At 29.6% G+C, this 27,838-nt stretch overlaps 1 protein-coding gene across 2 annotated transcripts in view; it reads left to right on the top strand.

Moving 5' to 3' along the window:
* The first annotated feature begins 6,464 nt into the window (after positions 1-6,464).
* Positions 6,465-27,838, top strand: part of LOC114125261 (neuropeptide SIFamide receptor-like) — a 55,349-nt gene continuing 33,975 nt past the window's right edge. For both annotated transcript variants that reach the window (XM_050199250.1, XM_027988838.2), the window contains exon 1: positions 6,465-7,068. In XM_050199250.1, coding sequence (XP_050055207.1) covers positions 7,055-7,068 — 14 coding nt within the window. In that variant the 5' untranslated portion in view covers positions 6,465-7,054. The remainder of the gene's footprint in view (positions 7,069-27,838) is intronic.

The following is a 27,838-nucleotide window of genomic DNA, read 5'->3' as shown; positions in this document are numbered from 1 at the left end:
ACTAGAGTTAATGGAGAAATTAACTTTGCCCTGTAACTCAATAAATGCATCACCCTGTATATACATATATACATATCATACAGACTTACACTATAACAGTTACTATACTACTATGCGTAATGCACATTTTACGGTACTCGCCGACGACGGTGGCACAGCTGACCGGCGCGCGCGGGAAACTTTGAACATCGTCGGCGTAGAGTCACGCTCCCTGCCGGATGGAATTCCATCGCTCTGGGTCAACACGTCGCCGCGCATATCCAACTGTGATAATTGATTATTATTCCGACGAGCCTATCAACGGCCCTTGAAAACGTTATAATTGTAATAATAATATGACCATATACTCATATGTTATTTTATAGGATTTGGTAATCAAATGTTGACTACCAATTATTATGTAATATACTAAGTAAAATAATATAATTATACAATGATATAATTTCTCTCGTTGCAGTTCCGCATGATGCACATTGCACGTGCACTACAATATCGGTTTTCAATTTGTGAGCGGAATAATGAATACATCAGTTTAAAAATATTATGTGTTTTTCATTTTTGTATATTCGAACTACTCTCGACACTTTTTATAGCAGAAAAAATGTTCTAATATTCATGTTTTAGGACTGTTTATTGAAGAACTGTGAATCTAGTTCGTACTTTGAGGTGGTCAAGATTAAAAAATATATCCTTATACCAGTCTTGTAAACGTTAAATTGTATTTGTGTTTATGTACCTACATTTCAAATACTTTTAAGTACAAATACAAGTAAATGAAAGGTATTATACTTATTTATACTTATTTCTTTTTAATTTTTACACTAAAATTAAGTTTATACTTGCAAATTTAAAATTACTATCTTAAATTCAACTAGTTATTATAAGACATTTTTGTATCGTTTATGAGTAAAAAAAATATATATTAACCAATATTAAACCTTTCAAAAAATATTTATAACGATTGATGAATAATTTGTTTAATTTTTTTAAAGTATTTAGTCACTAAGTCATTGATATACCTTACTAATTAAGATCTAATGATTAAGATTATTATAGAAATTTTCTGCATAGGGGTCAAGTAATATGCAAACAGTACGACCCTCGTGTAGCCGGTTATACATGGAAAAAAAAGATTATTATAGAAATATTTAATTAGGTATATAAATTGTAGAAAATTGCTTTTCTTTTTTGCCTACCTAATAATCTTGGTTGATTTTATTGACTTTTTAAAAAATGGTCAAGTTTTAAGATCAATTTTTAATTGATTTAACATAGTGTTAAACTAAAGATTAAAGTAGTTTATTCAAATAATGAAATATTTAATTTTATGTAATGTTAACTCCAACTGAACAAGTTTATGCTGAAAAATAAGAGCTTTTAGAAAACTTTATACTGACTGGTACAAAGAAACTTATGGTACTAATAATAAATAACAATGTAATAATGTAATTTACTCATTTATTATTATCGTTCATTATAATATTGTACATTGAATTCTAGTAACTTTGTTATCAGACGATCAACCGTTGTTTCTAGTTAATTTAATAAATGTAAATTTTACAACTTTTAACATTTGATTGTCTTTTAAATTCAAATTATTAAGTAATTTGGAATTTATTAAATTGATTAGTCTAATCACTACCTTAAGCTTTCAAATGTGTCAATAAATCTTTAAAGATAGTAATTTACTTAATTATGCTGCATAATTTATCGTGTTGCATTCAATATTACACTTTGTTCAATTCATTAATCTTTTCAATATATTAATTTTATATTATACTATATTTTTATAAAGGCTCTTCTTTAGACTTTATTTTTATATCATTAGAATGATTTAATGTGAAATAATATATTTGTATACTTAACAATATTATAAATCCAGGTTAGATCTGGTTAAAATATCTTAAATAGCATAAATATTATGAAATAATTTATAATCTATAGTTATACTAGGAGATAGGTACTTCTCTTTGCCTGATTTGCTCACAAAATCACTTCTTTCTCTTTGCATATTGTAATTCGAAAGAAAATTTTTATTTTTATTTTTATTGTCGGCTAAAATTTATATCATTAAAGTCATTTTAATCACATTAACTTTATATAGATATTTTTTTGCAAAAGAGCAAAATGTATAAGAGTCTGATATATAATAAAGAGAATATATAAAAAAATATAAAAATTAAAATTAACTTATGAAACCGTGTAGTTAAAATAATCACAGAGTATAATAACAGTTCTTGAGAAAATATTGTCACATGGTTATAAGAATTTTTAACAATGCAAAAATCAGTATTATGGTTAATATATTTTTATTATAAATAGCTACGTGTAGTCTATATTATGACACTTTTTTGAATTCATGTGGTATGTACATAGAATGACATCAGACACGCGTGAATGCATAATAATACAATATTTTGATATCATAATATATAGCTTGTAAGTCTCCGGTGCATTCATAAAAGAAGTACGATTTGTTTGATACATTTTATCTGCTAGATAATATTGTACTCTTATGTGCTATGTATTCGCCATTGATAATAATTTTAAATAGAATATTATTGAAATTATAATATTAGGGTGTAATAAAAAATAAAAAATAAGTTATTATCATTTATAAGATATTTTGTGTTTAATGGCATTTATTTTGTATACATTTGACGGATAAATATTTTATATTTATTATTTAGTTGCAACTTCAACCGTTAAATTTAAATTTATGGATAGTAAAATAATACAGTTCATTATGTTTCAATAAAATACTTTACAGTACTACAGTGTACATATATTATTACTATCGTAAAACTACGATCGTCGTTTTTTTAAACATAGATGTTTTATAGAATATTCTCCTTTTTATTTTGTTCTATATTTCTGGTTTCAATTCCACATAATATCTGCTTTATTATCTGTAACCAATGGAAAATATCTACGTATATTTAAACAAAACAATTATTCGATTTTCGTGATCCAAAACGAAATTCATGCCTACATAATATGGAAACCTATAGGGATTGAAAAACCAAGCTTTGAATACTCTGAGGGGTATGTATTTTTTATGCAAAATATAGTACCAACTACCAATTGGGTAATGTTTCCGTAGTTTCCAAGTCTGTACACAATATAAAAACTTACAATAGTTTTTAAGTTTCTAAACATAAGTTTTGAATTCTTTATAATTCCAGTGTGTCTGTCCGTTAGTTACATAAGTAATGGCAGTAACTAATTCAAAAATACTTAAATAGTTTCGATAATTTATGTATTGAGTTTAAAGCGATTCTATTCAAAACAAAGCCACAATAGCCATTAAATACTAAAACAATATACAATTTGCCAAATCGTATTTTTTAATTTTAATTTGGAATCAAAGTTCACTGTGTTGTATTAAAATACGTTTAAAATCCGGGAATTCAGCACTCTCGCAGAGTGAGCTTTTTTAACTCGTTTTTTATGTATAGAATATAATATGTCTATATGCCCTATGTACGTGCATGTATATATAGGCGTCTCGTCATCTATACAGTGCAGCGACGCGTCGAGGTCAAAAGGTGTTCGCCGGCGGCGGCAGCGTTTTTAGCGGACGAATAAGCGTACTTATACCGTACACATAATGTGCACGGCCGCATAGTCGCATTGCCACGCCGCCGACCGATCGATATGATATATACATCATATATATATAATATTTATGTATACTTAAATGTGAGTACTGCGTGTATAATATATAAATATATATACGCATGTACAGGATGTCCAAAACAACGACGTTCATGTACACCCCCACCTCCAACAACAAGTTTTTATTATAATTATGCACCATTTTTCGCAATCGGATTAATTATATCGAAATGAATAATATATAGAAATCAAGCGTATTTGGCAGGCGGTCACGCGTCTGTTTTGTTTATAAATATCACACGCGATTGTTTTTAATCGATTTATTTCGTAGTGAGACAGAAATCTATAGATGATCTATTCACTACGATAAAAGGTCGTCTGCAACGATTTGATTAGAGAAATAAAAATAAAAAAAAAGTCCACTCGGCCGATGAAAAGTTCTCGACGACATAACAAACAAATAATTATTACTATGGCATTCAAAAATCGTTTTCCAACCGTTATAAATACTGCACTGCAGCTGTGGGCCCGATGCACCCTGTATGCGCGTGCCTACTCTTATAATAATATGCGGCTTTCGGGCTCACGTATATAACAATAATAATAATAATAATAATAATAACAAGAGAAACAGCCGACGACCATCGTGGTATGTAGCATTATATTATAATATTATGTATATATGAACATTTATATAGACGTACCACGGTCGAAGTCGTGCGTAAAAAATAATCGCGATGCTCGCGGGCCCGGTAGAGCGCGTTAGCGGCGTAAATGCGATCATCTGCCGCCCCCGCCGCCCGCCAAAATCAGTCGGCTGGTTCGCGATCGGATTCCGCGTCAGCCGACGACTACGGGCGGCGACACGCACTCGCTACTACTACTGCCGATACTACGCGCGACTACTACTACTACTACTACTATTACTACTATTACTACCACTAAAGTGTAACGACCATAAACATACAGGGTGATCCGTTAGAACGACTATAGGTACACTATAGTTTTTCGTGTCTTCTATTATTGCTGTCGTTGTTTCCGGATGTGCGGTGAATTCAATATACGGAATAACCGCGCGCGAAGAATTCCAAATCACCCAAAATCTAGAGAAAAATTTATTTCATTCGACGAAATCACTATTCACTATATATTATTATGTTACGTAAATCGGTGATGACGTACTCGCGAAATGAAAAAAATGAATATCTTATTGGCGATGGATGGAAATCAACGTAAAATGTTTAACTATAATGCAGATTACCTATTACATTATATTGGTATCTACAATAAAGCTTTGTTTATGAATTCAATGATTTGTGATTCAACAGATAGTAAATGTAAGAGTTTACGAGATAATAATATTTGATTTTTTAAACATTTAAGTAAAAATTCAGAAATATCTAAATTGTATCTGAAAATTAATTATGAACTAGAAAGTACGAAAATAATTAAACGTTATATTTTATAAACAATGCCTTGAATGAAATGTGTACCTCACTTATTTTGAATTCAATTTGAAATTATCGATATGCAAAGTTATTAATTTATTTCCACACTGTTAACTAACCTACATTTTGACATAACAAATATTTTTTTATGATTTTGAAAGATTTCTTACTTTTCTAAAAATTTTGATATTTTAAATAATAATATAATGTAGAATAATACAGTTTAACTAATGGTTTATTATTATTATTATTATTATTATTAACATAACGATTTCAAATTATTGCATTCGGAGTAAAACATGAAACAAGTATTTCACATAGGTCGTGATTTACTATAAAGAATAATAATATAGGTACACTGTTCATTACTCAAGTACATGGACATTTTCTTAAAAAAATATTTTAATTCTAGCTATAATAAATGTAGTTACCTAATCATCGAACTATTTCGTTAAAGTGAATAGATAAATAGTAGTCATTTGAACACTACAAACTACAATAATACTAATACATAACATTTTATTTTTTATAACTACAGTAGGTACCTATGTCAATTTTTCAAATCACCAGAAAACTTTACTTAACTTTACGGTGAAGGCGGCCGTTTAAATACTATATCGCTAATATAAAAAAAAAAATGATCGAAAAGCATATTTGCCTACATTTTGATTTACAAATTTATTAATTTAAAATCTGATTTTTAGATTATAAATATAACTAAATATTAAACTGTATCGCATGCATACTATAAATTATTTAAGAAATAATTTGTGTGAAAATGTTGACGAATCAAAATCAATATTCAAAAAAACAGTTTTTAAGTAATTTATCTTCGACTACTAAAAATAATTGAAATTTTACATCTACGACTTTAAGGGATATAGGGACTATGACGATATTAAAATTGTAGTAATTAATATTAATTTATCAACGTTAATAATATTTGTAAAAATGCTAATACGTTTAATGTATTCTAAAATCTAAACTATTGAGATGATTATACATGTATAACTACTCGTTTGAATTATATACGACTACACACACATTTTCAAAAAAAAAAAAAAAAAGAAGAAGAAGAAAATATGTCTACATTATTTGTACACTAAAATATTAGGGTTATCGTTTGAGAGTTGTATGTATCGCCTCGGAACACTCATTTTAAATCGCGGTAAGAAAAAATTTCGATAATATTTGAAAATATGTTCTTAAAGACGTATATTTTTATATAAATTCCAATAACAAGAATTTGAACGACTGCTTTATAATTTTAAAGAAAAAATCGGGGTGAGCGTGTCCGACGAATCACCCTATAGGTACATTGCGCGCCACCACGCGCTATACGAAAATAATAATAATAATAATATGGGATACAGCGCGCTGTGCCCGCAGACAGCTGGGGGCCGTTTCGCCGCGCGCACGCACACCGCACCGGTCACGAGTCGCCGTCGCACCGTTATCGCGTTACTTCCCGTTTCGTCTTCCGGGTCGCGGAACCATGCGACATCTCACCACTGCCGCCGCTGGTCTTCCGCGGTGTCCGAGACGCGTAGTCGCTCTGTCGTCGTCACCGTCGTCACCGCAGTCACCGCCGTCACCTGCACGACCGTCCAGTTGCCACTTGTTGACGACCGCCGCGAAACTCGTCGCCGACGAGTCGCGGTTTTTTTTCTCGGCCGTTTTGCCCCCGCACAATTGCCGTAGTCTTTATCCAGAGCAGAGTTTACGTTAATAATACATAATATTTTATTTTATTTTTAATATTATTTTCGCGTCACGGTACAACTCGCACATACGGTTTAGGTGTATCGTATTATTATTAAAATAATATTAATAATATACTGTTTCGCATTCGCGTCCGTTGGCTTGTCGGAAGATGCGGTCGACTATCGACGCGTAATACCGTGCCGTTTAAATATTATTGTATTACACTACCTACGTTAAATATATAATAAATAAACACACGCATACATATATATAAATACATATATATGGAGTTTCCGAGGTACGTTTATATTACCAGTTACATATATACCGCGGTAATGTCGTTAGTTTTTTTTTACAGAATATGCATGACGATAGTATAGTAGACACCGACTATGAGTAGAGAATGTAATGATATAAATTGATATAAAAACGATATATTTTGTAGTAGGTATGTACCTAGTTTTACGATGGGTCGTTGAGAGTATGTGAATATGTGTATTATAGTTAAAATCATCAATTGTCGCTCTAAACTAAACAATTATATATTGTAATACATCGATGTGGTATATATACACGTGCCGTAACATAAAGCCAAATGGTTTTATATCTTATATGTAAATAATTTAATACACAAAATACAAAATATATAGAAAACCAGGCAATTGTGTATAATATGTACTAATATGATGTAAGTACATATTGCACTTATAATAGCTTAGAGGTATGTAATAATCAACATAGTTTTTATTTGTTTCCTGTCTAAGTTAATTAACCAAACTTAATAAGAAAATATAAATCTTCATAGTATATAAACTACTTATACATTTTACAGCTTATATTATTAAAAAATATTACACCAATTTTACTTTTAAGATAAGTACAAAAAAAATAAAAAACTATTGGCTTGTAACGGTCGATATTTTGATATCTTTTTCCCGTACAAATATAAATGATATTATTAATAGTTTATGATTAGAATTTTTTTATTTAACAGTATTTCCTTTGAATATTTACAAATTACATATATAACATACATAACACATAGATTTTGCGTATAATCATACGGTAATTATACGTTGTTGAATATAATATGACTTCGCGATTTTCCCATTCACAATTATAACGTTTGAAATACTTACAGTTTTATTTGTTAAATGACTAACGCGTGTGTGTTTCCCTATTGGCTTACCGCGGCAAAATAATATTGCACCGTAATTAAAATCGAGACTGGGATTTCGTAATAATACGGGTGGTGGCAATTACGTTATCGGCGACGGCAATGTTATATTATATTTGTCTCGCAGATTACGGCGGCGTGTATGATAGTGTACGGTGACTATTACGGCGGCGTGTATGATAGTGTACGGTGACTATTACGGCGGCGTGTATGATAGTGTACGGTGACGGCGGCGTGTATGATAGTGTACGGTGACTATACGGCGGCGTGTATGATAGTGTACGGTGACTATTACGGCGGCGTGTATGATAGTGTACGATATGTATAACGGCGGCGATGTTTATTTCATACGCTCTGCCCGTTTAATATTCACGTGTACAACTAGCCGAGATTGGTGGCGATTTTATTTTAATTGTAGGGTTAGGCACGTTCTAGCCTTCCCGACGGTACGGGTAGCCAAGAACGGCGGCGGTCCTATTGACGGCGGTGGTAACGTCAGCGTGTGGGCACGTTCTAGCCTTCCCGACGGTACGGGTAGCCGAGAACGGCGGCGGTCCTACGGATGACGGTAACTGGCACGTTTTAGCCTTCCCGACGGTACGGGTAGCCGAAAACGGCGACGGTCCTATCGACGGCGGTGGTTGTATGGGAAATGGTCCGACTAGCGTAGGCCGAGTGCGTCCGTGATTCTAGCCTTCCCGAAGGTGGCCGAGAAACACTTTCACACTAGCCAGTCACTAATCTGACCAGGTGGCCAAAGCGCACTGTTCGATTGTGGTGATTGCGGAGGTCCCTTATATAGTCTCTGTCCTCCGGTTCGTGTGTCGCGGAAAGGTTATTTTATTAGCTGGGCAATGCGTTCGGTATTGGGCCGCAAACATGGAAGGTGTATTACCGCGCTCTATCGGCGGCGGATACTAGTTCTGGGGCCTTTTGGTTTTATTATTTGTTGTTGGGCGGCGCGTCGTCAGTATTAGTATGTCGTATTCGTTACATTGTCCCCTTTTTTTTTATGTATTTTTTTTCTCTTGAAGAGAGAAAAGAAAAGAAAAAAAAAAAACTATTTACATTATATACATGGTACAGCTATTACAACTATTGACTTACAAACTATTATCTCTATGATACAACTATTAACTTATAAAAGACTATCTCTTTCGTTTATACCAGGCGCGTTTGGCTGCGGCTCGTCGTTCCGCCCGGGTCGGTTTTGGGATGATTTCTGCCTGATCATTGTCCTTGGTCATTGCTGATGGGTTACTGGTCGCCGTCGGTTCCACTCGTATTGAGGCAATTGTAGCTTCGATAAGGTTTCTTTTTCGCAACATCTCTTCGGCTTGCTGAAACACCTCCAATCCATATTGGTTAACTTCCCCATTATATCGTTGCTTGTTGATGCGGGCAGCCATTTGCCGTTGAAATTGCTCAAATTCTTTTGCGAGTCTTCGGTCATCCTGCGAGATTGGTTCGATCTTTCCAACTTGTAATTGAACCGGTTCATCGTCGATGTCGCTGTGTGCCAGTTCAAGGGCATCAGTTTCGTGGTTGTCTTCGTTCCCACTTATACTGGTGTCGTCCCATTGCTCTGTCCTCTCTTCGGACTCACTGTCACTCCCAAATGCGTCTTTCAATCTCTTCTTCAGCGCTTGTTGTTCCCTGATGGTCTGTTCATCTTCACTAAAACCATCTTCCCCAAACAGATCGGAGATGATTCGCCGATATTCGGTCATTTTAGCGTTATCCTAACTATAAACATTTATTATTATATCTATATACTTTTATAATGGTCTCCATCACCAAACATGTACAATCACAACATTTAACACAAAAAATTTTTTTTTTTTTTTTTTTTTTTTTTTTTTTTATAATGACAACTTTAATTATTGCTTGTATGGCCGGACATTTCTGACGTTGTATGTCACCATGTTCTGTCCTTCCTGAACCACTATGGTGTTATTCTCTCTCACCTCCTTGATATAGTATGGTCCTCGATATAATAGGAATAGTTTCCTAATTCTTTATCCTCAGCTGAAGATAGTCTGTGTTCACGTACCAGCACCTGTTGGTTCACTTGATATTTTATGAATTTTTTCCCTTGATCCATGTTCTGGTTTCTTGTTGTGACACTTCTTCATCCGAGCCCGGCTGTTTTTCCATGATCTTTTTCTTCTTCGACTTTCTGCTTTCTCCTGTTAGTTTTTAGTTTTCTTTTCCTCTCATCTCGTGATGGTAGTGGGAAAATTTATTAGCGCCCCCAGTGTTAGTGTTTGTTTAGGTATGCCCATCAGTTCTCTAGGTGTTCCGGTGGTAGTGTGCGTAGTGTTATTGATCCATTCATTTTCTTCAAGTAGTTCACCCAGTTGTGTGTTTTTTTTGTGGCAGTACGTTCTCAATATTCTCCCGATCTCCCTATTGGCCCTCTCTACCGGGTTACCTTCGGGGTTGTAGGTCGTGGTTCTAATGATTTTGACTCCAAGTTTGGCCATACCTTTTGCCCATGCCCGGCTATGGAACTGTGTTCCATTATCGGTCAGAATTTTTTGAAATATTCCACATTGAGGTATGTATTGCTTCTCAATCTTATTTAGTATAGTCTCTGCCTTCGCCTTTCTCAGTGGGTATACCTGAATATATTTCGAAAATACATCCATCATAACCAATATGTATTTTGCTCCCAACTGTCCTGTGGGTAACGGCCCAATTAGGTCAAGTGATACCATTTCTCGTGGTTCTGTGGGAATATTTGTTTTCATTGGTCCCCTAGCCAATTGATTGAATATTTTGCTTTTCTGGCATATGTCGCATGATTGCGTTATTCGTTTAATTGTCTTGTACATATGGCTGAGTTGACAATCCGATTTAAGTATTTGATATATTTGGTTGCACCGCTATGCCCATATCGTTCATGTGTTTCCTTGATCAGCGCTACTGCGAGTTGGTCTGGTATCATCAATCGACTTTTCCCTTGCTTATCGATGTAGAATAGTAATTGTTGGTGTATGGTATACGGTATTTGTGGGTTTTCGTGTAGACGATATATGATGCGCTGTATCTTCTTGTCTTCTTGTTGTAATTTCGGTAATTGTTGCAGCTTCTGAATAAACTCTTTGCTGTACTGGTCCACTATTAATTGGTTGATAAATATTTGCTGGTGAGTCGGTACTTTATTTTCTACTGCTTGCACATATCTTGTTAATGTGTCAGCCCCGACATTATTTTTTCCTGCTACAAATTGTATATTGAGGTTGAATTCTTGTATTTGTATCGCCCATCTCATGAGTCGAGTATTCAACAATCGGCATGTATTAAGGAATGTTAAGGCTTGATGGTCAGTTAATAAGTACGTGGTATGTCCTAATATGTAATTTCTATATTTCTTACATCCGAATACTATGGCTAAAAGTTCCCTTTCCGTTGTGTAGTATCTCCGCTCTACCTCTTGTAGAGTTCTACTGGTGAATCCTATAGTCCTGTGTTGTCCATCTTTATCTATTTGGTATAGCTCAGCTCCTATGTGCGTACTAGACGCATCGGTAGCCATATAAAATGGTTCAGTAAAATTTGGATATTTAATGATGATATCCTCTAAGAAGCATTGCTTAATTTTGTCAAATACAACCTGATGTTCCTGACTCCACGTCCAGACCTGATTCTTCTTGGTCAGTTGGCTAAGTTTTTCAGTATATGACGATAGGTCACGAATATACTTCCGATAGAAGTTAATAAAACCCAAAAAGGCGCGTATTTGCTTCTGGTTTCTTGGTGCCGGAAATTCTTGTATTGTTTTTATTTTTTCAGGATCCATACTGATGCCTTCCTCTGATATGACGTGTCCAAGGAAAATAATTTTTTTTTGTAAAAACTGGGATTTGTGTATATTTACCGTTACATTGTGTTTTTTGAATTGGTTAAATATAGTCCTCAAATGGTGCATATGTTCTTCAAAGGTTGTAGAAGTAATATGTATATCATCCACATATGTTGCCGTGAACTCCAAAATTTCTGGTCCTAAGACCTGATCCAAGATCTTTTGGAATTCTGCCACGGAATTTACTAGTCCAAATGGAAGTACTTTAAATTGGTAATTTCGTCCCCTATGCAAAAAAGCTGTTATGGCCCGACTTTCCTTCTTAAGTTGACACTGCCAATATCCCGAGGTCAAATCGATTGTGCTAAGGTATTTGGCTCCTTGAAACTTCAACAAGATTTCTTCCATATTCATGGGACATTCCCTGTCTGGTATTATTCTTTTATTTATCTTTCTCGCGTCAAGACAAAGTCTGATCTCACCATTTTTTTTTTCTATTCCAATGATGGGTGACGACCATGGCGAGTCGGATTTCTCTATAATACCAAGATCTAGCATTCTTTGTATCTCTTTGTCTATCTTACTCAATCGGGATATCGGTATAGGATACGGCCGCTGGTACACTGGCTCCCCCGGACTCACTTTGATTTGACACTCGTAGTCTCGTATTAGTCCCGGATTGTCTGAAAATATGTGCTGATATTCTTGTAATAGTTGCTTAAACACTTCCTCTTCTTTGGTGTTCAGTGTTACGTTTACTGCTGGTTCTTCGATAATTTCTATATTTGTAATCTGATTTTTTTCTGGTGAATGATTTTCTGAAAATGGTGTGGTCCTTTGTTCTCCTCTAATTAACCACTTGATAGTTTTATCTGTGAAATTTATGTGTGTGTTGTACTGGTTTAATACATCTGCACCGATGATAGCACGTTCATTCAAATTCTCTACTTGTATAAAATTAATGAAAATTTGTCGGTCCCCTATATCGCAGCTACAAAACAGTTGTTTTGAAACTTTACAAATTTTTCGTCCTACTGCGTTGCTGATTTGTACACTGCTGATTGGTAACACTGGTATTTCAACATTAGTTCTGATTATTTGGTCTGCCAACTCCTTATTGATAACACTAATTGTAGCCCCGGTATCTATCAGTGCTTCTATCGGTTCTCCTTCAATGACACATTTCAAGTATGGGCTTACTGATCCCAGGTTTGCTTGTATATTATTAACGGCATGGCTGACTTGGTCCTGATCGTTTATGTCTCTCTGCTCATCTTCAGTGGCACTGATTTGATTGATTGCCTGTCTGTCTCTCCATTGTTGATTGGTGTCCCTGTTGTTCTCCTGGTTGTTTCTAGTGACTTGGTATTCTCTTGGTTGGTTAATTCGACCTGTTTGTCGCCAGTTGCTTTCCCTCCGTGGAGTTTCTTCTCTAGTCCTATTTTGGTTGTTATTGTTATTCTCCCTGTTTTGGGGTTGTCGATTTTCATAACTACTATTACTGTTCTCCCGAACCGTAGTTCGCCGGTGTTCTTCAGTACCCAATATCTTCATTGCGTTTAGTATGGTACACTCTGGTAACGAAATTAGTATTGCCCGTAGGTATCCCGGGTAATGACTGGCAATATTACTTACGATTTCTTGTTCAGCTAATCTTGGCACTTCTAGGTGTCTTAATTTTGTTGCCCAGTAGGAAAAATGTTCTCGATAGTTAGTATCATTTGGTATTTGTTTTACACTAAGACATTGGCTCCATGTTTGCATCTGTATGTCCCGTGACCAATATTCATCCTTAAATGTGTCTTGGAACTCTTGCAAGTTTGTTACTTGAAACCTTATTGTTGAGAACCAGTTGCTCGCCGTAGCTTTCAAGCAGTCCCCAGCAATAATTAGTTTCTCATCCGCATGTGTAATTTGTTTTAATGTAAAATATTCATCGAGTCTATTTAAAAAATCTATGGGGTGCATGTCTCTTCGGTTGCCAAAAAATAACGGTTTCGTAATGTCCGTTATTGGTCCCCTGCAGATTTCCTCTTTTTTATTATGAGTATTCTGCTGGTAGCTGTCTCCCAGATTTCTGAATGTGGTTACGTATCGGTTCTCCATTTCTTCGATTACTGATTGGTATTTTTCTTCTGTTTCTTGTATTTTTTTATTATGTATTTCTTCCCACTGTAATTTTAAGTTTTGAATTTCTTCTTTATGCTCTTCTTTGATATTTTGAATTTCCTTCTTTTGTTTTTCGATTTTTTTTGTTTGTTCTTTTATTTGCGTTTCGATTTCTATAAATCTTCTTTCCCACTCCTCATTTAAGTCTTCATTCTTCTTTTTTCGCGGCATTTTTATAATATTTAAACGATGTAGTAATTATGTAAAATTTATAAAATAAATATATTTGTTTTTTTTTTTTTTTAGAGAGCACGAAATCTTATTTTCGGCGTCGTGGATTTCGAGTCCAACTTGTTGGGCGCCAATTGTAACGGTCGATATTTTGATATCTTTTTCCCGTACAAATATAAATGATATTATTAATAGTTTATGATTAGAATTTTTTTATTTAACAGTATTTCCTTTGAATATTTACAAATTACATATATAACATACATAACACATAGATTTTGCGTATAATCATACGGTAATTATACGTTGTTGAATATAATATGACTTCGCGATTTTCCCATTCACAATTATAACGTTTGAAATACTTACAGTTTTATTTGTTAAATGACTAACGCGTGTGTGTTTCCCTATTGGCTTACCGCGGCAAAATAATATTGCACCGTAATTAAAATCGAGACTGGGATTCCGTAATAATACGGGTGGTGGCAATTACGTTATCGGCGACGGCAATGTTATATTATATTTGTCTCGCGGCGGCGGCGTGGCGTGATAGTAGTGTACGGTGACTATTACGGCGGCGTGTATGATAGTGTACGGTGACTATTACGGCGGCGTGTATGATAGTGTACGGTGACGGCGGCGTGTATGATAGTGTACGGTGACTATTACGGCGGCGTGTATGATAGTGTACGGTGACTATTACGGCGGCGTGTATGATAGTGTACGATATGTATAACGGCGGCGATGTTTATTTCATACGCTCTGCCCGTTTAATATTCGCGTGTACAACTAGCCGAGATTGGTGGCGATTTTATTTTAATTGTAGGGTTAGGCACGTTCTAGCCTTCCCGACGGTACGGGTAGCCAAGAACGGCGGCGGTCCTATTGACGGCGGTGGTAACGTCAGCGTGTGGGCACGTTCTAGCCTTCCCGACGGTACGGGTAGCCGAGAACGGCGGCGGTCCTACGGATGACGGTAACTGGCACGTTTTAGCCTTCCCGACGGTACGGGTAGCCGAAAACGGCGACGGTCCTATCGACGGCGGTGGTTGTATGGGAAATGGTCCGACTAGCGTAGGCCGAGTGCGTCCGTGATTCTAGCCTTCCCGAAGGTGGCCGAGAAACACTTTCACACTAGCCAGTCACTAATCTGACCAGGTGGCCAAAGCGCACTGTTCGATTGTGGTGATTGCGGAGGTCCCTTATATAGTCTCTGTCCTCCGGGTTCGTGTGTCGCGGAAAGGTTATTTTATTAGCTGGGCAATGCGTTCGGTATTGGGCCGCAAACATGGAAGGTGTATTACCGCGCTCTATCGGCGGCGGATACTAGTTCTGGGGCCTTTTGGTTTTATTATTTGTTGTTGGGCGGCGCGTCGTCAGTATTAGTATGTCGTATTCGTTACAGGCTGGTCACACTTTTCTTGCCAACATTGCATATCGCATATATTGTGGCAAATATCATCATGGTTTTATTTATTTATTTATACTTATTATAAAATAAGCTATGATCTAAGAACATATCGTTTCTTTAATATTTGCAACAAATTAAAATGTATGCTTGGTACCTATCAAGAAAGTGTAGCTTAAACAAAAAATTAAATTTTAAAAATAATTTTAGTTTTGATATCCTGATAAATAAGAATTATATTACATAAAGTGGTATAGAATATAGCAAGCGTGTTTACTACCATATTTTATTTAAATACGAACTCATTAAAATTTTTATCTATGGAGTCTTTAAATAATATACTTAAATCTTATACCATATGACAATACAAACTTTTGTTTTTAAAATTATAATCCCCTCCTATCTTTTACATTAAATGTAGTCATTTATATATTTTTAATTGATCTTAAAAGAGCTAATATTATGTTTTAGTTATAAAAACTAAATAAAAAAACAAAAATTTATTTATAATTCAGCAAATATTTTTTAAATTAAAAATAAAAGATTCATTAATTGAAGTTATGTAATATCTTTAAAATAATAATTTAATATATTATTGTGTATACTTATAACTTAAACATAGTTAATATTATACAACATCTGTTAACCTTTGTTCTTTGTTTTATTTCTTGAGTCATAATATAATGAAGTTTAAAATAACATATTGATGTTTTCTTGAACAAAACGAATTTATTAATTTTTATACATTTGTACGTTCTTTTTGTAATCGTATGTATACAAATGTATTATAGTTTTGCATAATATAATAAAATTAACATTGATTATTAAAAATATACGAATTCAACACATATTCTGTATTTCTGTAATATATTAACCTATTTATAAGATTAACATGATATTTTTTTTAGAAATTGTTAAACGTTAATTTTACAATAAACCATCATAACATTCGATTTTTAAACATAATAATTGATACAATTTAAATCAAAATAAAATTGATTTTTTTCTCTACAAAAATGTAATATAAAAATACTTTAAACATAGTCTTTTATTTTTATCAACTACTTTTTACTCATTTTTAGAATATTTTGATAAATGTTTTATCTTATAATATATTATATTAAATTTAGATAATTTGTATGTTTTATAAAGTAGTATTTAACAAATAAAGGAAAATAAATCCAAGTTGTTTATGTGTTGTTTTGTCTAATTTAATTCAATCACACGCTAATTTAAACGAATCGAAAACTTGAAAGTCCAATCAAAATGATCAATATGTGACCTCGTACATACCAATCACGTACTTGTCAGAGTTTGTATTAAAGAAAATAAAATTAAGATAAGTCAAAAGCTAGAACCATCTGAATTCCGAAAATGCCTTAGAGGCAAATAATGTCTTAGTGAACTAAGAAGAGACACTAACAAATTAATGTATTGCGAACCAAAATCTCAAATGTTCACAACGAAATTGGTTTTATTTAATTAATGCATTCGGTATCTAAATTTCAGTTAATTTTTCAAAATATCAACTTGTGGTGGAGATATTAAGGTTCAAAGTTTAAATAATGGCTTGCAATTCGTTTATACTTTAAAATAAAAAAAATTATCATCTTGCATTTTATAAATTGATCACATAATTTGATCGCATTCTTCATTTCGCTGTACTTGCAATGAATTGAAAACACTAAAAAAAAGTGATATTTAACATAATAAATGAATTAATGTAAAAAGTTTATAACAGTATTATTTAAAATTAGGTATATTAAGCGATACTGTTTTTTTATATTAATATAGTAATATATCAACAAATTACTTTTTTAAAACTTAATATTAAAAATACACAACTTCAATATAGTTTCTTAAATGAAGTGTCCAGATTTTTTTTAATTATATAAATTGTTGGTAATTTTTAATGTGCTTTTAAGAAATATATTATGTATAATATCAATAACATTATTATAACGATGGAATTGTTTCAAAAAAAAAAAAAAAACACAATAATTACTCACATTTTTAAGTTAATTTAGCTGCGAGAAAAATATTAGAAAGTAATTAAGTTTGCTTTAATCATGGTAATATTTAAAATTTAAAATTAAAAAATGTTGAAAATTAATTTAAAAAAATATGTATAATTTATAAAAATTATTTTAAACAAAAAGTTTAATGTACTGTATTTACTGTGAATAATTAACACTTTTTTAATTTCTATACTAAGTTGCATTGTGTAAATAAGATATATTTTGTTTTTTTTTGTTTTTGTGTTAGTAATTAATAAATAATAACCAAGAAGGTTTAGATATAAGTTATGTCATATATATCATATTATAACATAATTCTTAAATAATCAGTTATGATTAATTAAAATTTGAGATAAATTTTAATAATACCTATTGATGCGAAGTCGTAATTACTAAAAATTAAAAATTAAATTATTAAAGTGTAATACCTAATCTATCATTGAATACGTAAAATAATTCTGAATGAAAGTGGTCGCCTATATTTCTTAATTTAAATTGTATAGGTACCTATCTACATTAATTGTTATATTGTAGGTTTCACTAATATTTTAAAAATAACTATGTATAGTTAATAATATTATAGCTACGCGAATTGCATTGTCTCTAAAGGTTACGAATAATATTATTTGATTTAAAATGTACAAAAAAATAATAAAAAATTGATTTTATAAAATAATAGAATTGCGTTAATATCTCCATTTCCGTTATTTGTGTTAGTTTTTCTCGATAATTAAAAACAGTTAAAAAAAATAACATTTTACTTTTGACTCATCAAGTACTAACTAGTTCTATCAGTAAAGTTTTTTATAGCTTAAAATTACGATGATAGCACAAAATAAATAAATAAATGCAAAACAAAAAATATTGTTATATCAATACATTTATCATTCTACTCATAATTTAAATTATAAAAATTAATACATTTGTTTTTTACAATTCATAAATAATTATTCTTTTAGATAGGTATTCATAATAGTAATGATTTTTATTATATTTTATTAGAATTTAGTTATAGCTGCAATATTATTTTACATAAATAAATTAAATAACATTTAAGCTCATAATATATTGACATATTGTATAGTGTATAATGTACATATTAACATGGTTCAGTGCAAGAACAAATCGGATTAAACACAAGCAAGTTTTAGATAAAAAAAAAAATTTATAAAAATTCGAAAGGAAATGGTAAAAAAAAATCATCGTAATTATTATTATTGTTATTTAAATAAAATATGTATTTGCACGTGCATACGTTGAATACGAATTGAAAATATTGTCAAGTGGAAATACAAAATGTTTTTATACGTTCCAAAACTATGATTTTATGAAAAGGTAGGTAGTGAAATGTCATGAAATAAAAAATTCAACTGAATATCGTTATAACACGAGATTCAAATATTAAATTGAAATTTTCTATAGGTACCTCTAACTAAAAGGAGAATAAATCATTCACGTGAAATATCTCACATACTGACAATGTAGGTATTATAATAAAATGTTGTTGGTTTTTCAATCACTCAAAATGTTTGATAACTAAAATTCACGTTCACCTCTCTCTCGAGTTTTGAGTTATGATGTTTTTACTTTACATGCCAATTATAAAGGTACCTATTAATAATTTTTAATTTATATGGAAATGGAATCGTTATTTATATAATATATTTTATGTTCGATTTAAGTTGACATAGCAGTATTAATTCAAGAGTGTGATTTGGGTGTGTAATATTAGCACCTCCACCCTTCCCTCAAGAATCAATATTATATAGTAGATTCATTTTGATTTTAATTTACAATAAATTAAAATGAACAAAAATTGAAAATGACTATTCAAATATTATTGTTCTTATGATTTTAGTTACAAATTTCAAAACTAAGGTGGTGGGGAGGTAAGTTGTAGATACTGCTCCTACGTTTTGAAACAAATATTGAAACTGAACGAAAGACGTTCAAATTAGGATCTCTGATGGTTATAGCACTATAATATTAATAGTATACGTTGTGTTTGAGTTATACAATAAATTAATTATTAATGTTATTTGATTTAAGATTGTTTTCAATAAACATCAAGCATTAAAAATTTACCGAAAACATAATAATATGATATAAATATTTTGTAGATGTTTATCGATATAGAAGTTGAATTCCATTGAGTTAATGTTATTATGATAAATTATAAAAAAGATTTAACATACTCGTAGGTGTAATATTGAAGTTGTAAATAAAAATGACAGTTTTGTGAAAAATGTTATTCGGAGTATCTTCCACGGGTTTGCATTAATCAGTTTTTTGGAACTGGTTTGTGACTCACAATGCTGATGAAAATTTGTACCAAACGCAAGTTGAACAGTATGTATAATCTACGAGTTTATACTATTTTCAAAAAGATTAATATGCCTGTATGTAACAGAAAACACATTTGTTTGTTTGTAGCAGGTAACTTTTAAATATAACTATAAATAGGTCTCTCTTTGTTATTACTTTGAAATCGGTTAGTTCTATTTTCTTTTTTAATACTCCACCAATGTTTTTGTTGTCTTTTTACTGAAAATCATAGCGTGAAATTAATATAGGAATGCATCCAAAGTCCGTCGTTCCAGAACATGCATTTACAAAACATTATTTACATTTTTTAAATTACAACAGTCTAGTTTAACTTGGGTCTTATTCCCTAAAACCAAATCTAGTTGTTTAAAGTTATTAATCAATATAATTAGTTTGTATTTTATAATTTATAACTTATCACAATAAAAATTAGTCATTTTAAAAGTCAAAATGTCTATAATAATATTATTGATTTCATAACAATTTTTTGTGGTGTTCATGTTGTTCCTTATAAAGTTATAAACATTTGTGAAAACTATTCAGAAAAATAATATTCTTGAAACTGCTAACTAAATGCAACTTTTAATCAATACATTAGGCTACTGGAAACTTTTAAATCTTATCAGCTTTTCCATTGAAGAAAACATTTCAGTTCCAAATATTTTAAAATGCTAGAGATATCCATCAAGATCAAAATTTAAAATACAATTTCAAAAAATTGTAATTGTAAAAAGTATAAATTGAACAGTTGTTTGTAAGATACTTAGCTTATATTATACCTAATACCTACCTTCTGTATATTTTGATCGTGATGAAATACTCTAGCCAACGTTTCGTTGGGTACATTATTTATAATAAAATAACTATCGAGAATATTTATGGCTTTTATCAGTGTTATTTAATTCCATGGTACGTGATTGGTGTATTTTTGAAACACCGTTTTAAATTGTTTGTAATCACGCTAAAGATTTTATGATAATGTTTTAGCTAATTTCGGTAATTATTTCTGCGAGCACTAAATGAGAAAATGAGCTGCCAGGATTTTCAGATCTATTGAATTTCTTTAAAAGATGTAAAGAAGATATAATTCCTTTGTGTCGTATTACTTTTTTTTTTTTATCTAAAAAAAAAGCTCATGGAAATTCCTGGGTTATTATTTTTATGTCGAGCATTATATTTACCACCGTGTATATTTTGTATAGTGACAAAAGCTCGCGAAAAAATCCATTAAAACATTATATAAATGGTTTACCCGCGTGTGTGTTTATACCGACATTTTTTTTTCGTGTACGCCAATACATTATATATATATTGACGTACGTAAACGATACGGCGTATTGTGCCTTTGGGAAAATTACTTCGGGATTGGATTTATTTCAATTGTTCCGTCGATGATGATAGATATTATATACCTACGATAAATTTAATATTATCGTTCACACCTAAAACGTTTACAAACATAACGTAATATTTTCTTATTCGACAAGGCCAACTCGGTTGTATGAATTATTAGGACACGTCATAATATTCATACCATGTTGGGTTTTATAAAACATGTATCTATCATTTGATTGTTTAGCACTACCTATACCATAATAACAATATTTCTATGTATTCAAAAATAATTAATATAATAGTATTATCTCCTAATCACATGCAATGGTGTCACTTGTTTAATAAAAGCGTATTTTATTTTATTTTTTTAAATTCCTAACCAAATATGTTTTTGAAATTAACTTCTTAACTTAATAGTTAATACTATACAATATTATAAAATTAAAATAATATTCTCTTATTAAAGTTTGATACTTTCATATTTATCTTTAAATAAGATCAAAGATATAATTTACATTCACTCAACCAGGTATCATTATACGAGTATATATGCAGCAAAATGGCCATATATATTTATCACATTTTGATTGAATATGGCTAAGAAGTTCCCCTAAATTCTTGAGTAATATACTTTTTTTATAAATATATTACGTACATAGAATATAACATTGAAATATTAATAATGTAATAGAAGTATTAAAATAACTTTCCTTTTTGTTTTATTTATAATATAATAATATTTCAAGAAGATGCCACTATCGCATGTGATGTATCCGTATTGCATATTAAACACAACATAACAAATTTGAATTCAGCAGAATCCATCTTATGTTATTAGTTTTAATATTAGAGTAAATTTACCTATAATCAAACTTAAAGGTATGAATATTATTCAAGCCAACACATGGGCTTTTATTGATATTATCATTTTAAAGTAAATTATACGTAGGTATGTAAAATGTTACAACTTTAAAATACTCACAATTCACTATTAAATTATAATATTAATAAAATCTTATACGGTGACCTAGATAATATTGTTAAATTTAAGTTTGGTAATAGATAAATTTACTCTAATAGTCCAGTGTTAAAGCTTACAACATAAAATGTATTCTTCAAAACGAAAATTTGCTATTTTGTATTTATGTAAGATGGAGGCAATACATGCGGGTGGGTGTGGTGTTCTCTAGTGTTACTATAATAGGTACATGACGAATACATATTACATAACGTTGATAAATAACTGAGTAACAATAAAAATTAAAAAAAAAATGAATTAAACCCCCACAGTAATATTTTTATTATCAACTAGTCGCCCACAAATTGAATAATATTTCGATTTTTATATTATTAATCGTAATGTTGTAGCTTTAAAGATTATACACAATAACAAAATATACATGAAATAATGTTGAAAAATTAATAGTATATTATTATTATTGTTATTTTTTTTAATAATAATAGGTATAATTCCCTACATCGTTTTAAAGAAGTTTTTTTAATTCAAAAATTATTTGATAAGCCTATTAACTGATCTCAATAGATAACAATTATGTTATTATTTATCTCGTCGTATATAAATTAAAACAATAAGCCTCTTAATAAAATATTTTCTAAAAATGATTTAAAATTACTTTTAATTAAATATTTATCATTTTCTATGACCATTAACTAACAATAATATTTATATTTTGATTATGAATTATGATTCATGCATGTCATCGATGTTTGTATTCATCTAAACGGCTATGCTGAGGTTTAAATATAATATTATACATTTATACTTATGTAAATAACTTGCAGTAAAGTTAGGTCATAAAAATCGTTATTAATCCGAATAAACTTCTAAATAAAAATAGTTATTTTATATTATGTTATTTTTAACATATATAATTTTCATGGTAAATTATTATTTTTTTTTTCAATTTGTGGTTTTAACAGAATCATGTGTTTTATTTTGTAAAACTATTTTTTTTTTTTACGCAAGTGGTTTTCAGCTACTGGGGTACACTACAATGTTCTGATATTCTATGACAATAAGAACACTTAAGTGTGTAGATAATGCATTAGACTTCTACTAGAGTGCATACATTACAATAGTATACGCCGTAGGGTGACCTTAAGTATACCAACAATTGATCTATAAATTATTGTTCGTAAATGAAATGGCTTAAAAAACAATTTGATAACTCCATATCATAAGGATAAAACATTTAGAATATAGTAACTCCATTATTTTATAAAATATTAATTATTGTTTGAAAAATATATTTCTGATAAAAATAAAAATCAACATCGTATTGACATATAATATGTAAATATAATACTAGTATACAATGATGTTATGGTGTTTAAATTATTCTGTAAATACTGGAACTCATTGTTCAAATATAAATTAAAGTACTTGAATTATAGAATATTAGTTATATGTAACATTTGTACCTATTTGGTTTTATATTTATTTTATTTTTTATTTAAATTTTTCTTTTTCTTTTATTTTATGGAAAGCCAGCTTCCATTGTATTCTTAAAGTTAATATTTTATAGTTAAATCAATTGTATATTTAATACAACCGTTTTATTAGCATCATCTTTTTAATGTAAATTAAATCTGTAAATGTATAATATAATGCATTTTCAGTATACTTTATTAATAGTATTTTTTTTCAAAAGAATATCATAGCATGAAACCAACGACGAATTAGTACATTATAATATCTATACAAGCGATAATATATGTATCTATATAACGTTAAATAAAATATAATAGTGTCAGTGATTGTGTCTAAATTATCTTATTTTATTTTATTTTTTTAATTTATTTATTTTACTTACTACCAATGTGTGTTTATAAGAAATTACAATAACTATATAATATCATAACACTAATGATTCATATTATGCATTGTAAATTATTTTTAAAGTCAAAATGTGTTAAAATTTAATGATTGCATAATATTGAAATACAACGATGAAGGAGTATGTATACAAATCGATTCACCAAGACGTATTCTCACCCCTTATTTATTCAATAATAGTGTTATTCAAAAATATGATTTTTAAATTTTTAAGTATACTTTAGAGGATACCTTACCCGTATAATATGTTTTTTCCATCTATTAAAAGTACAGCATTCCGAATATATTTTCAGCAGAACCAATGTAGCAAAAGTTTTTATTTTAGAGCAAATTGACTTATTATAATAGTATACTTATTTAAAAATTCTAAATTTTGTAATTTTAATTTCTGAATTATTGAAAAAGAAAGTTGGTGAATCTATTCGCTGAATAAATCTGTATACATTATACCTACATATATCACAAGTTATCTACACAGAAAATTTCTGATATTTCTAATGTTTAATATTCTAATAATCTAATACATAATTATATATATATATATATGTATTATTTTAACCAACATTTTAAAATATTAAGAAACCGATAAATTACAGATTTTTATATAAAAAACGGTGGTAAATGGTATACTACTTACAGTCATATGATTTGAATACGTAACAACCACAAATAACTATTATGTATTCAAATTATATCCACGGATTTGATTTTTCTTAAAACACGCCATGCTACAATAATATCTGTAATGAATAGAATCGGTATGTGTTGCGTATTTCTAATGAAGTATGATAAAGTATTGATAGAACATTTTAAATTCCACTTCAAAGTCAATGATGATTACACAAAGCAATCTTGAGTAGTTTGGTTAGTATAATTTGTATCTAATTAATGTTCACCTACTTCATATACATGTCTACCATCGAAATAAATGAGTTCCCTTTTAACGATGCTAGTATTCTTAAATTTTTTCGAGTAAATAGATTTAAGTAGATAAATAATATTGTTGTGATAGAAAAACATGATGGAATTTATTAAACTACGATATGATTTTAAATTAAGATTTAGGATTACCCAAGTTGTGATACACTATTGATTAACTATATGTTAATTTTTATACTAACTATATTATTTTTTGTAAAACACATGTTACATTAGTATCTTTTAGTAGTATCATAGTATCTTTTTCAGTTACATAATATTTAATATCTCTAAATACAATTTATTTTAACATTCCACACAATATTTTATTTTGATTTTAGATAAGATATTATATTTCATTAATTACTTGTTATCAATCGTATCGAATTCATACTTAGTTTTTCAAGGATATTATAATTTTTTAATTTATTATCTAAAATATCTATTAATACATAAATTATATAATTTTTATTCATTTATCATAAGTTATTTTATTCAGTTCGTTACTATGTATTCTTCACATTAGAACAACGCATATCTAAACTTTTAACAATTAATTCGAGATAATAGATTTTTTCATAATTTTCAATGGACAGTATAGCCTACATGCAGTACCCTAGGGGTAAATAATAAGGGTTTCCATTTTCAATTATTAGGTTACCGTATTCAATTGTACACATTTGAAATCCCTTTTAGGAGATGAAATTATTTATTATACCTATTTCATATTCATGTACTGTCGTCCTTATGTCGACCGCTGAAATTGCTCAACATTCTAATGATTGTGATCAAAGAATACACCTTCATATTTTGCTTTTGAATTATTTTGATTTAAATGATATTAATTATAATATATAATACACGACACAATAATAGGTACATTAAATTGTGTAAGTATTCTACACAAAATATAATTAACGATTTCTTTATTAATGTATAAAATCGTACATTCCCTATTGTATTGATTTCGAATTATTTTGTTAATTAGTTTGAACTTGTATAGAATATAATTAAATATAATAATTATAATTTATTGATATTTATATCATTATATAATACATTTTATGTAAAAGAACTGTATTCTACCAAAATTATCTAACAAATTGTTTTTTTTAATTTAGCGTTTTATAAATGTATGCATTTAACTATTTTTGTTGATATTTTAATCAAATACATTTTGATAATAAAAAGATTTTAAGTAATCATTACAGATAAAACATACTTTATTTCATTAGAAATAAGACATAATATTTTACAGACAGACATAAAATAAAAATAAATGTATGTTTAGGTAGTAGGTACAATAAATAATATTATCATCTGGTAGACAGCAGTTAAAATAATATACGTGGTTTTAAAATTTCTTCAGATAATACTATTTAATAATACATGAATATTACTATAATTAAAATAATTTATTTTGAATTTTATGAAGCTTAATAAAATACAATGCAAAATTTAAACAATTTAAAAACTACCTCTTAATTTAGATGAATTATTACGTTATTTTAAAAGCTAATTGCGATTTAACGACCGCTATAGCTTAAAACATCCTGCAGAAAACCTTTCCGGGTCACGAACCCTTCAAAACACTTGAATCATTAGTGATTTTTTTTCTTATACAGTAAATAACTGGACGTATATAAATTTAGCGATTGGAAACTTTAAGAGTCTTGATTCTGTCGTATCTTGCAAAATGTTTACGTCTACCATATAATTATTATAATTTTCAGATTTCGAACTATGCGACAAATAGTACAACAATTAAAAAGTAATTTATACTTGTATAAATAAATTTTAATTTTAATTTCCTGCATTGTTATAATATTATATTAGCTTAATTACTATCAATTTCTATATAATATTATAGATTTATGTATTTAATTTTGTTCATGTTTTTTAATTTGTGATAATTGTTTTTATTAAGTTATAAAACTAAATAAAATATATAAACACAGTTCTATTTTTCTCAGTTCTATAGGATTATAAAATGTCAATAAGTTGCTTATCATATTGATAATATATACATTTGTATAAATAAATAAATGATGATACAAATTATGAATGTAATATATTAGGAATAATGAAATATTTATAATTTTTTGCATATTTTATCATATTTTGTCAAAGAGTTCATCCCTGGATATTTATTACTTTTATATATATATTAAAAAATCATCAACAAAGAATTATTAAAAATGTTTGTATTGCAATTTATTATGATTTATAAATCTATATACGAGTATAATTATAATATATAATATTTGTTGGTAAATGTAGTTATATTTTTGTTGAAAAGATATACATTTTAAAAAGAATAACTGGCTTTAAATTATATATTTTTTTAATTGTACATTAATTGTCATGCTGATCAAAAGCCAATGTTTTTAATGTCTATCAAAGGAACGGTATGTACCTATGTACAATTTTGGAGAAGACCTTTTTTTTGCATATTTTTTTAAGATTAAAAATGAATTTAGTATTAGAAGCATACTTTAATGAATTTGAGGTATACATACATACAACTTTAAGCATTTTTAGTACATACAAACCCAGAATTTATTTATAATATATATCTAAATATGATTTTTTTATTAAATCCTGTAAATCAGGATTTGTGTATCTGCAGAGATTTCTATTTGTGGACTATTATTAATGATCTCACCTAACTCAAATGTAATGGATTTTTGTACCAGACGTTTTACATAATTATTTTGTTATAATATGTATATTTATATTGTTCAGTATTTATAAAGTATCGATGGTTTTTTTATTTTTTATGATTATTAAGTTTACTAATGAAAAAAAAACTTTTAAGTTGATTTAGTTAAAATATCGAGTAAAGGCAAATAAGAAAATAAATATAACAGCTACGCTGATTT

Source organism: Aphis gossypii, chromosome 2 (genome assembly GCF_020184175.1).
Source record: "Aphis gossypii isolate Hap1 chromosome 2, ASM2018417v2, whole genome shotgun sequence".
Lineage (NCBI taxonomy): Eukaryota > Metazoa > Arthropoda > Insecta > Hemiptera > Aphididae > Aphis > Aphis gossypii.
Note: the sequence above shows the minus strand (reverse complement) of the source record. Positions and strands in the feature narration are given on the sequence as shown.